At 41.8% G+C, this 12,877-nt stretch overlaps 1 protein-coding gene across 1 annotated transcript in view; it reads left to right on the forward strand.

Annotated features, from left to right (window-relative positions):
• The window catches only part of RYR3 (ryanodine receptor 3), a 365,900-nt gene that overhangs the window by 81,688 nt on the left and 271,335 nt on the right, over positions 1-12,877 (forward strand). Inside the window, exons 9-10 of the mRNA XM_047075357.1 lie at positions 1,657-1,731; positions 4,311-4,467. Coding sequence (XP_046931313.1) covers positions 1,657-1,731; positions 4,311-4,467 — 232 coding nt within the window. The remainder of the gene's footprint in view (positions 1-1,656; positions 1,732-4,310; positions 4,468-12,877) is intronic.

The raw sequence follows: 12,877 nt of genomic DNA on the forward strand, positions 1-12,877 counted from the left end.
CCGACTTCAGCCAGGTCACGATCTCGCGGTCCGTGAGTTCGAGCCCCGCGTCAGGCTCTGGGCTGATGGCTCAGAGCCTGGAGCCTGTTTCCGATTCTGTGTCTCCCTCTCTCTCTGCCCCTCGCCCGTTCATGCTCTGTCTCTCTCTGTCCCAAAAATAAATAAACATTGAAAAAAAAATTTAAAAAAAAAAACAAAAAACGCATTACCTTTTCACAACCATTCTGTGACTAAAGTCTTGAGTCAGGCTCATTTTATAGATAACAAAGCTCCGTACAGAGCTGTGAAGGGACTTGACAAGGTCACACACCTAAGAGAGTCAGACGGAGGTCTGCCCAACTCCCAAGCCGCTATTTTCAACCAACTTATAATGATCTTACTTATTCAGATAAAAAATAATAATTGCCCATTTTCTCCTCATCTCTACTGATTACCTGTTGTCTCAAAACCTAGATCAAGATCCTCAGGGAGCTTGAGTGATTCAGTTGTAGTATAGAGAAACCTTCTGTGGTGGAGGTGGGATTTTAAATTAGTGCAGTTAAATGCAATTAAACGACCAGTCTTGATCTAAAGTCACAAGATTCTCAAAAAGAGCCTGGATTCAGTATACCAGGTAATCTGGGACCACTATTCATGAGACATACTCTTCAACAAGGATAGTTAACTTACATGGGTAGGTCGGTCCCTATTGTATGGCTTGAAAAATAGAGTTTACTGATCATCAGATAAATAGCAGCAAACCCCAATCAAGTGACATTTTACAGAATACCTGACCACCACTCCTCAAAATTGTCAAAGTCATGGAAAATAAGGAGGGACTAAGAACAGGCCAGAGGAAACAAGGGAGACAGGACAGCTAAATGCATTGTGGTATTCCTGGATTGGATCCTGGAATGGGAAAATAAATATTAATGGAAAAACTGCTGAAATCCAAGGCAAGCCTTGATTAGCTAGCGATGACATAGCAATGTTGGTTTGTTAGTTTTTACAAATGTAACATGTACATTTATGTGTAGTATAGATAACATTAGGAGACAGTGAGACTATATACCTCTTTCTACTATCTTTGCAACTTTTGTAAACCTAAAATTACTCCAAAATAAACAACTTTATTTAAAAATACATCAAAAGATTAATAGAGAAAAGGAGACAAGAGCACAGTGATAAAATTATGGACACTATAGCAATTGAGCATAAAGCTTTGTTCTGGACTTCCTAGAATAATGGAAGTGAATTCATACTGTACTGTATATATGTTTTAAAAGTACAAATACATTTTTTAAGAGATGGAAAACTACATCAAAGAGCTTAACCTAAAAGAATTGGAGCATTTGGTATTTGCTCTGATGGTATGTGAGTGATTAGGCTATTTTGACTGTGCAAATGGAGATGGTCCTTTTCATCATACCCCTGACGGTCCATGAGTGTCCATTATCTGTTGTGGTGAGCAGTTCCCTCCCCCATAGCACCTTTTTTCCCTCCTCAGAGGTTGAGACTGGGAAATTATTCTTCTCTTTGACTCAGCTTTTAGTTTTGCTGACTCTATGAGGGCTTAGAAAAGCGGCAGGGTTTGAACAATCTCTGCCGGGAGCTGTCCCCTCCCCGGTGCTGATCAGTGTCAAGCTCAGAGGAGCTAATCTCCAACTCTGCTCACAGGAGGATATTCTATGAAGCTGGGGGAGCTGGGACACGAGCCAGATCTCTGTGGAGAGTGGAACCCCTTCGGATAAGGTAATGGAGGGCTTGGGTGGTGCTCTTTTCGTGATTATTTTCTTTTCCTATACTCTCCATTTTCTTAAATATTTCATTTGTTCCACATCACCTGGCAAACTCTCAAAAGTTCCTTGGCCCAGAGCTAAGTTTTGAAATTTTCCTGAGTTTGTTTTCAAACAACAGTAACACACAAACACACACACACACACACACACACACACACACACACACACTCTGAAGCCAGAGGACTCCGCTGCCCTGAACCCAGCCCCCAGGTCTTACTGCCCTTGCAGTGACCGGGTTATAAAAGGTGAGCTTGGATATGTCTGCTGAAAGTCATCAAAGTATTTCTCCCATTTGCTTTCTTGAACAGATTCTCTGAAACCCAGCTAGTGTTTCTCTTCTCAGTAGTATGGTTGGCTCCAGTGGAACATTAGCTTTAAATGACAGAACTAGTGGTTGTGATGGCAGGAGGTAGAGAAGACTAAAGCATCACTGCAAATGTAGCTGTGAGGAAAACCGTATTTACCTGACTTGCCAGAAACAATTTTGTACCTGGGGTGGAACGAACAGGAGACTGAGACTTGAGCTGTGTGCCCGAGTAAAAACATGTGGTCTCCAAACATCAAAGTACAAAGCAGCATCCAGTAATCTCTGGGCTGTTATTTTGCTGAGAGGGATTGCAAGTCAGGCTAGAGATGAACTGCTTGGGATAACAGAGGAGGGAAAAGTGTTTAGTTTTCCTTGTCAGCCTTTCCCACTGGCTCCCTGCTCAGTCTCTCCCTGAATATATGTTCATTGTGAAAGTCTCTCTTGGGAGGGTATATGCCTCCAAGGTGGTCTTCAAGCTAATCCGTAGAAATGAGAAGAAAATATTAGAACTTATGCACACAGATACATTTAAATTTTTTACTGAGAACAACTCTTTGGAAGTTTCTGGTTTAAAGAATACTGGTTATAAGGATCACCCACTTGTTAGCTGGCTCAGGGCATTTGTATTCTCTCCCAGCCCTGTTAAAAAGCTTGCAATAACATGCTCACATTCTCGGGATATTAAGCCTTGGTTCTTGCTTAATGGACTTCTTTAAAATGTCAAAATAGGTATGTATATATAGTTTCAGTTAAGGTTGTTTATTTCCCCAGAGGTCTAACCATGAGATTTTATTCTAACTTAAAAGATAATGAGCTCAGTTGTTCAGTAGATAAGTGCTCCCCAAATACTTATGGTGACTTTTGTTGAATGCCAACATTTTGATGTAGGTCCATCGAAAGGTTTCCACTCAAACACGAGGTCTCTCTTACCTTAATCATCTAACCTTGCTTTATTTTTTTCCACAAAATGTATCCCCTTCTAACACAAATACATACACACACACACACACACACACACACACACACACACACACACTTCTTTATTCTCTGCCTCTCCCTGGCAAGTGTAAACTGCACAAATATTTTTACTATTTCTCTTAAAGATGGGATTCTTTGTGGTAGTAGAATGTTTGAGTTGAGATAGCACATCAGAGATGACTTTGTTTTCCCAGAAATGAGCTTTCCTTATAAGGTATTCTTTTCATGTGTTTTTATATATCAAGAAACCTCAGAGGAGTGAAGGAACAATTGGAAGCCTCAGACTTCCAGTTGCATTAAATTGTTGTCTTGTCCCAAGATCATCATCATCGTTGGTGTTCTTTTTTTTTCCTTTTTTTCCCTTATTTTTATTGAAGTATAATTACCATACAATGTTATATTAGCTTCACATGTACAATATGATTCAACAATTTTATACGTTACTGGATGCTCATTAAGATAAGTGTATGCTTAATCCCCTTGATCTATTTTACCCATACCCACACCCACCTCTTCTCTAGGAACTACCAGTTTGTTCTGGATTTGAGAGTCTATTTTTGTCTCTTTGTTGTTGTTCATTTGTTTCTTCAATGTCACATATGAGTGAAATCATAAGATATTTTTCTTTGACTTATTTCAGTTAGTGTTACACCCTCTGGATCCATCCATGTTGTTGCATATGGCAAGACCTCATTTTTTTAGCTAAATAATACTCCATTGTGTGTGTGTGTGTGTGTGTGATTAAAAAGGTATGGTGTGTGTATATATGTATGATTATAAGTACACATACTTACTCATCTGTGGATGGATACTTGCATTGCTTTCATGTCTTGGCTGTTGTAAATAATGCTGCAGTAAACATAGGGGTGCATGTATCTTTTTGAATTAGTATTTTTGTGTTCTTTGGGTAAGTACCCAGTAGTATGATTACTGGATCATTGGGTAGTTCTACTTTTAATTTTCTGAGGAAACTCCATACTGTTTTCCACAGTGGTTGTACCAGTTTGCATTCCCACCAACAGTGCACAAGGATGCCTCCTCATTGGTGTTAAGAGAGGCCACAAGAGAAGTACCATGCTGAGTTGTCAGCAGACCTGAAATCCTAAAGCAAGCCAGGAGACAAGTGCTTTGTCCCTTAAGGAAGAGGGTTTAAAAGTCTGCTAGCATGTGGAAGAAAGCACAGGAGAAATATTGAAATAGACATAGTTTTGTGTAAATACAGTTTCTTGTCTGTTTCATCTGCCCAGTTGGAGTGGCAGTAACATCAGATGGGGCCAGGCTTTCCGCCTCCGGCATCTCACCACAGGCCACTACCTGGCCTTGACAGAGGACCAAGGCCTTATACTGCAGGACCGGGCAAAGTCAGACACCAAGTCCACAGCCTTCTCTTTCCGGGCTTCCAAGGTAAGGTGTGATAAAGTCGACTTTGACCTCATTTAAGAGTGAAAGCTCTGAAACTTCCAGAAAGCACTATTGCTGAAAAGAAAGTGGGCTGGAACAAGAAATTCAGCCTTCTGATAAACACTTTCTTCTTCCATCTTTTGAATTGAGTGTATAGGGGAAGGATCACAGGGATGGGCACTATTGCTCACAGGCTAATGAAAAATGTTGTTTAATATATTCTAAGTTGTTTTTAATACTTGAAAACATATGCTTCAGTCCTATAAGGCAATAAGAACATGGAAGCATGAGTTTTAATGCTATATTTGTTGAAAGCAAGGCGGCAATCTCTTTCAGAAAGATGCAGAGAAGACATAATTCTGAACATGACCTCTTCTTGCAGTTATTTGTATTATACAAAGTCACCAGTACCTTCTTCATCTTTTTCCTAGGTTGTCTCTTCTCTCTGCTCTCACCCGTCCATCCCCAACCTCCATTAAAAGCAGACCCTCTGGTAGTTAGGTTAACTGCAACATGTAGCTTTGCCTTCTGATGTGTATATAGGCATCTGTTTTTTAAAGACTTCTTTCTATCCTTAACGTCTAGCTAGGTTTTAACTCTGCATAACTCAGAGCTGGATCTAGTTGGATGGTCAGAATTGCATGCTGAGCTAACTTCTGACAGAGAGTTGGATGCTCTGTCACTTTATGATTGTTCTGGAAAGATCACGCAAGCATCAGAAAGGCTGTGCACCGATGCATGCCTAGTTATCAGGGAGCCTACACCTCCTAATGAGACAGTTCGACATCTCTTTTGGGGGTTGCATCTCTAGTTTTGTTCTTTGCTCTTTTCCAGAAATAGATCTTGATTTGTGTTCCCAACACGATTCCAGGAAGGGGTGGTTGATGATTCTGTTCATGTAGGACTCGGTGTGAAGCTGACAGATGAATTTTCCATGGGCAGCTCAACTTCTCAATGAATCAAAGGAAGACAGTCTTCCACCATTGCCCTTCTTTGAAGCAGGGGGCTCAGACTCGTTTTTTCCTTTTTTTTTTATGGTCCCAGAGTCTTTATAGGCAGAGAATCTCTTTGGCATATAGGTTTTTCTCCCCAAATGGCCATATATCAGAGTTAGGCTATTTCCACACCTTTATTTCAAACATTAAAATATATAAACTTCTTACCCTAAATTTTTCTCAGATATCACCTTCCATCTGCTTCTCCTTAAATGTTGTGTTGGCTCCTTGACTTCATTCTGGTTTTCTGACCATATCTCCTTTATGTTACCTTTATTTAAGTTTTTTAGGGTTGCCAGCAAAAGAAAGATTTTAAATATAAACATATATCTATGTAGCAAAACATTTTGGGCTCCAGGAAGTTGTTTATGGCGGTGTAACTTGCTAAAAACTCAGTGAAACAAAGCAACAAAAAAAGTCCAAAGAACAGAGACAAGCAAGATCATATTCTTCCCTAAGACACAACTTGGACATGGGGTGTAGGGGGCAACAGCAGATGTGGGAAGTTAAAAAAAAAATCTGGGGGAAAAATGATTCATTATAGCAGATGACCAAGTAAATGCCTTTCTAAGAATGCCAGCTTGGCTTTTTCTCTCCTGGAGTGCTCTACCGTGATCCCCTCAGCCCATTCTAGATAGGCTGAGCTGGATGGATCTGTGACACTGAGGTCTTTACTGTTTCAGAAGGGGCTTTTCTTACTATAGCAGACATTCAGGTGGCCTTCCAGGCAGCTGGCAGAATCCTGTTCCAAGGGGACTCTTGCATTCCATTCCTTTCTTGGCTCAGCCTTGTGTAGGATGGCTTGGTGCTTTCCATGGTCTCTGGGGAGAGCCAGAAAAACTCAGAGCACCGTAGAGACTCCTCATAACACTCCTTCCACTTGGCACCCCTTCTGGCCTGTGAGCACATTTATCCTCAAAAGGCCCATTTCTTATCTCCCCAAGTCCCTCCATTTCTCTGCACATGGAGGCAAGCAGCTTATGGCTGAAAGTCATCGAGGTACCATGGGGACAGCCGGCCTAGCAGAGCTGGATGTAAAAGTCACCCGTGAGTCACATTGTCCTATGCACTTGGCAACGTTGTTACATTTCGGTGGAGTCACTATGTTAAAGGTTTTAAATAACTCCCAGTGCAGCAGTATTCGGCCCAGCTATGTTCATTTTAACGTGGAAGGAGCTGAAATTAAAATGACCTAGGCTCCATGGCAGGCCAAGATACAGCTGTGCTCCTCCAGGAGATCGGGGCTTCCTGAGGACATTGTGTGGGCAGAGCATCTGGCATCTTAGAATGTGAAGCTACACCATAAGCAGGAATGTATGGAGCACGCATGGCTCTGCCATACACAATGTAAAGAACTCTTGGGAGAAGAACACTAGAAATGCCTTGATTGCTCTGGAGGCTCAATTCTTCCCTAGTAAACGTGGTTTTACCTTGCTTGGTGCAGGCTCTTCTCCCTTAAATGCACGCTCCAGTGTGCTTGCCCTCACTGGGGAGTAGTGAGGCTCCCCGCAGAAAGAGACTTTTGGCTCTGTTTCTGAATGGTGTGAGAGCCATTGAGCCATCTTGCCAGCTCTTGCCTGCTATAGGTGCTATGTGATGGAGCAGATGGCAGACAGTAGTCTCAGATACCATTTCAGGATCTGGGTGGTGGCACAGGGGTTGGGGGAACTAAGTGGGAAGGCTGAGAGGTGGAGATTCTGTGTCCTTTGTGCCTTTGTGAATAGGATTAAGAGGGTAATCATCTGATCCCCTCTGTATGTTGGAGAATCTAGGAAACAGAAAAAGAGATTCCCAGGAAGGACACTCTGGGCTCATGTATTCAGGGAAGCACTGGGTTAGCTGAGCTGTGAGTCATTTGGCACTGATGGGCTTCCCACCCCGTGTTCCTGTCTGGCTTCATTAGCCTGTGACAGCTATGACTCCTAAATTGGGGACCATGGAACAGCTGCCGGTGCATGTTAAAATCCTTAGCAGGCTGCCCTTAGGAGGAAGTGGCAGGTACCCTGTGAATCTTGTACACATGGATAGGACAGGGGTGTGACTGAGCCTTCGTGGAAGGTGCTCAAAACTAACACCTGCTGCAGTCATTGGCTCAGATGAAATCAAACCGAGGCCTTCGAGCAAGCTCTTTGAGGCATGGAGAATAATGATAAGCATGTGATCTTGGTCACTTTCTCTCCCTTTCCTTCAGCAGCGTGATCCAAATCAGCCTGGAGGTCGGGGATGTGTTGTTGCCCCTGAACTGCAGCATCACAACTTACTTTTTTTTTTTTTTTAACATTTATTTTTTTTTTAACATTTATTTATTTTTGAGACAGCATGAATAGGGGAGGGTCAGAGAAAGAGGGAGACACAGAATCTGAAACAGGCTCCAGGCTCTGAGCTGTCAGCACAGAACCTGACACGGGGCTTGAACCCACGGACCGTGAGATCATGACCCGAGCCGAAGTCGGACGCTTAACCGACTGAGCCACCCAGGCGCCCCAACAACTTACTTCTTTAATGTGGAAGTGGTGTAAGATGGAGAATGGCTTCCAGGTCACCGAGATCTGGCCTTGACTCCCGTCTGCTCTCTGTGTGGTCTTCGACACAGTCTTACTCTGGTTGCCCCTCATTTGAGGTCTGTCATAAAGGGTTAAGATCCAATCCCTGCCTGCCCTTCCATCTTATCTACATCACTTGGCTCACAGTTGCCTTGAGCGCTGGCATACTAAATATTTACCAGTCCTTGAACATGTTACTTTTTCTCACTGCTAAACCTGGACCTAGAATGCCTTCTACCCCACCTACACACCCCCGCTCATGAACTCCTCACCCTTCCAGACCAGTGTCGGATGCCTTTTACAGAAGGAGGGCTCTTCCGTTGTCCTCCAGTAGGGCCCTGTTCATGCTTCTGTAACAGCCATCAGTCCCTGGACCAGGAGCCCCTAGATGACAGGGACCACATATGCCCCCCTTTTTGCACCCCAGCACCTGGCACAGTGTGTAGCGTGTGGTAAGTGTGGAGATGGCTTCCTGAAGGCATACATGAATGTGGTCACATGCTAAGATAGGCTAAAATCCATTTCATTTTATCCCTCCTCATTTTCATAGAATTATCCTGCCATCACTGTGTAATCATTTTGGATCAGAATACTCTCCCTATAAACATTCAAGCAGACAGATTCATTATTTGGAACATCTAAGTCAAATTTCTGTGAACTTGATTTCACATCATTTCCCCATTGTCTTGACATTGCACAGCCATTCCCCAAGGATTGTCAGATAATGTGATTTAATATTTTCTCTGGCATAGCAATACTGTCTATTTAGCTGTCATGTCTGCACATCAGTTTACAACACTTTATTCCTCTTGGGGAAGAAGGAATTAGTAATGTTAAAGCAAGCCTTATCACATGTAGCCATTTATTTTAGAGTTATTTTTAATGATTGTACTGTAAGTCTTGAATGGTCGAGATAGAATCTCAGTTTGCCTATTTTATTGCATAAGGAAACAAAACTACAATTGTTCCCGATTGGAGGAAATTTTTCCTTAGTGTATTAAACACTAAATTCAATTTAGTCAGCAATGATCAAAAATCTACTAAGCACTGTGTTCTTGGCCAAACTTCCCTGTCTTTTATTTTTCTTTTAATTTTTTAATGTTTGTTTATTTTTGAGAGAGAAAAACAGAGCACAAGCAGGGGAGGGGCAGAGAGAGAGGGGAAACACAGAATCCAAAGCAGGCTCCAGGCTCTGAGCTGTCAGCACAGAGCCCACGAACCGGGAGATTATGACCTGAGCCAAAGTCGGATACTTAACTGACTGAGTCACCCAGGCTCTAAAAAATCCCTGTCTTTTAAAAACTGTACACTGTTCTCTCTGATGTGTATGGAAAGCATCTCTGTAGACTAGCCTCGTGCCCTTTAACCTTGGCGCCGTGAATCAAGATGGCAGCTGGGCTCATAGCACATCGCTTAGGAAAACACTGACTCTGTTTATTCCAGCCCCTTTGCTTGCTCTGCTTCCTCACTGAGTTACCAGTAGGGGAAAGAGAGAAAAGGGCTAGGAGAAAACATGTACCTTAAGATTCAAATATCTAGAGACAACAGTTGTATTTCATTTCAAATACACTACACGTGTATTTTTAAAATTTAAACCAATGATTCCTCAAGTCTTTATTGTTCAAAGTGGATGAAGTAGAGAAGCAGTCAAGGAAGACAGTGGGTGTGAAAAACCGGAGTGTGAATCCTGGCTCTCCCGTTTGCTGTTCATCCTTAATGTCTTTTGTCTAGAAAATGGGGGTGAGGAAGTGTGGTTCAAACGGTTGTTGTGCGGATTCAGTGAGACAAGGAAAATGGCCTGGGAGTGTCTCCTTATCCACGAAATGGCGGTAGTATTGCCTACCTCCTGGTGGTGGTGTAGGAATTAAAGGAGAAAGACAGAGGGAAGAGCCCCCAGGAGAAACGCATCTTCCCTAATGCAGCAGATGAGTCTGGTCCACCCCCCACCCCCACCCAGCACACTGTAAAGTGGGAGTGAAGTCCTCCCACCCAGCCAGGTTCCAAGCAGTGTCTGAAAGTGTGTGATTTCTTTAAAGCCATTCTAAGACCTCATATTTTAGATTAGAAATTGAGAAAAGGACTCTGTTTGTGGACAAGTGAACCCAAAGGCTGTTTCTCAAAGTTTCTCCAGAGACGCCTAGGAAGGAGCCAGGCTAGCCAGGACTTTTTTGATGATATACCCCAGTATCCATGGATGGGTCTCCTCTTCCCACATTTGCTTTTCCTCTGAAACATTTTTGGGTGATTACAGTCTGTTGGAAAGGTACTTTCTTGTTGTCTGTGGACACAGGCAGTTTAATTATGTCAAATAACAAATTTCACTCTAATTAAAAAACATGAATTAGGACCTTCTCTGTTCCAGATATACTAAATACTGATGTCATAGCTTAAAAATCACCTGTCTCTAGCCTTGTTTCTTTTCAATCTATAATTCACACTGCTGCTGGAACAGTTATTCTAAGATGCAACCCTGTGTTATCCCCCTGCTTAAAATTCTCAGTGGCTTTCCATTGCCAACACTAGCTTTTCCCAAGAGGTGTTCCAAACAATAATTTTACGAATTTTTTTTTTGAAAAGCAGTTTGGCTGCTTTACGCAGAGTTCAACAGATTTTTCTGTTGTTTGCTTTTTACTGTAAGACTCTTAACAGTCAATATTATGCAAGCACTAATGTTCCCTTTGACTCCTGGTATAAGAATTAGAGCTTGTCCAAAGGCCTCTTTTCCTAGAGAAAGTCTGTTAATTTTGTGAGTTTGAGAAACATGTACCTATGATAACAACGTTCAGAGTCCTTGTTGTTCAAGTCCCTTCCAGAACTTCAGCCACACTCCTTGCCACACTATACCCATCTTATTAGAATTCAGTCCCCTTATTTTCTTTCTCGCTTCTCACTCCTAGCCAAGCTCACCTCAAGTGTCATTCTTACATAAATTCATCCCTAACTCTCAGGCAGAATGGATTGTTCTCTCTCCAAAACTCCAATTGCACCTTCACTATAGACCATATCCTCTTGCTATCATTATTGGTTTGTATGTATGACTTCTAAGTTGTATATGAGCCCAGAGCCTCTTTTTCACAAAATAAATGCATATATTTTCAACCTTTCAACCTTTTCATTATAATTACCTTTAAACAACTGAAACAGTAATACAATTAATACTTAGCTGTGCTAATGGTAACCATTCAAAAACTTATGTGCAAATGAAAAATCGGCTTTGGAATTATACTTGATTTTAGATTCTTTTCTATTACTTACTAGCTATAGGACTTTGACCGAATTGCTCAAATTCTGTAAGCTTCAGTTTTATCATCTATAGAGTAGGAAAAAGGAAAACCAAAGGACTGCTGAAAGGTTTAGAGAAAATGTTTTTAAAGTGTCATGGATAATACGTATCACTGTGTAGATCCTTGGTAAATTCACATGATGGCATTGCCATTGTAGGGTACTTAGCAAAATACTTTGCTCTAAGTAGGTGCTAGACAAACCCTAGTTGCAATTCCCTTCCTTGTCCTTCTAGCAATCTTAAATCATTCTGGAGAGCAGCAACTTAATCATTTAAACCAGGTATTTATTCAACACTTGTGACGTGGTCATGACCATTTCATTAAGAAGTTCTCAGTGGAGACAGGAGAAGATGATGATCCATCAACACCTCTTAAGCCAAGTAACCTATTCCTTCTTAGAATCAGCTCATCATCTAACACCGGGAAGGTTGATGGAGATCAGCAAATTGATGTCCACAGACCAATAAAACAAAAGGAAATTATTTGCAACCTATTTTAAGCACAGCATAGTATGGAATACAAAGACAAGCAAATCCAAGTCTTGCCCTTGGAGAGTTTTCAGTCTGGTAGGGGACAGGAAGCATGCCAGCAAAGGATTCACAGAATATTGTAAAGAGCCTTGACAGGGGAGAAAAAGTGCCATGAGGTCAGAGAAAATGCCAAGGTGGATCTGGGAAAGGCTTGATGGATGAGATGTAAAGATGCAGAGATGAAACGGGGTTGCCAAGCAGAAAGTGTAATGTCCGTAAAGACCCAGGGGAAGGGAATCTTAATGTATCAAAGGAACATAGTCCAATTTGATTAAAGTATATGGTATATTTGAACTTTAGAAATGAAAATTGTATCTTATAGGAATTAGGGAATTAATGCAAAGGAGTAATTGGATTAGCCCTGTCATTTAGGAAGAGTCCATTTGCAGCAGTAGATTAAGGGCATATGGGGCCATATTCCAGTGAAAACAGAGGGGGAGCATTTGCGCATGCTCACATCAGATCACGAACCTGCTCTCAGCTGACTCAGGCGTCTCTATCATGGATCACTCTCCTTTCTTTATTATATCCTCGGTGGCATTTATGTTTGGCTTAGGTTGGCTTTTACATTTATTTATTTTTGAGAGACAGAGAGACAGAGCACAAGTGCAGAGGGGCAGAGAGAGAAGGAGACAGATTCAGAAGCAGGCTCCAGGCTCTGAGCTGTCAGCACAGAGCCCGACGCAGGGCTCGAACTCACAAACCATGAGATCATGACCTGAGCTGAAGTCAGACGCTCAACCAGCTGAGCCACCCAGGTGCCCCTAGGTTTTCTTTATTGTTGGCTTGTCTCCATGTCTTAGTTTTTCTTGTTGTTTCTCCTGTTTTTCTTCTAATTTAGCAGTGGCCACTACAGTGACCACCATAGAACTCTGGAAGTAGATGCTATTTTGTAAAACCAAAGATGCAGAGAGATACCCTATTCTATAAATAGTTATGATCCATTGATTTCAGGCTCTAGAAAAAATAGATCCCAGTATTGCTCTTCTTTTGACAAAGTCATATTTAAATAAACAAAAAGTGAGAAAATGAATGAAGTGACCATAGTCATTGATAGTTTG

Source organism: Lynx rufus, unplaced genomic scaffold (assembly GCF_022079265.1).
Source record: "Lynx rufus isolate CCGP_SWC_20201006 ecotype Redwood Valley unplaced genomic scaffold, mLynRuf1.p SCAF_13, whole genome shotgun sequence".
NCBI lineage: Eukaryota > Metazoa > Chordata > Mammalia > Carnivora > Felidae > Lynx > Lynx rufus.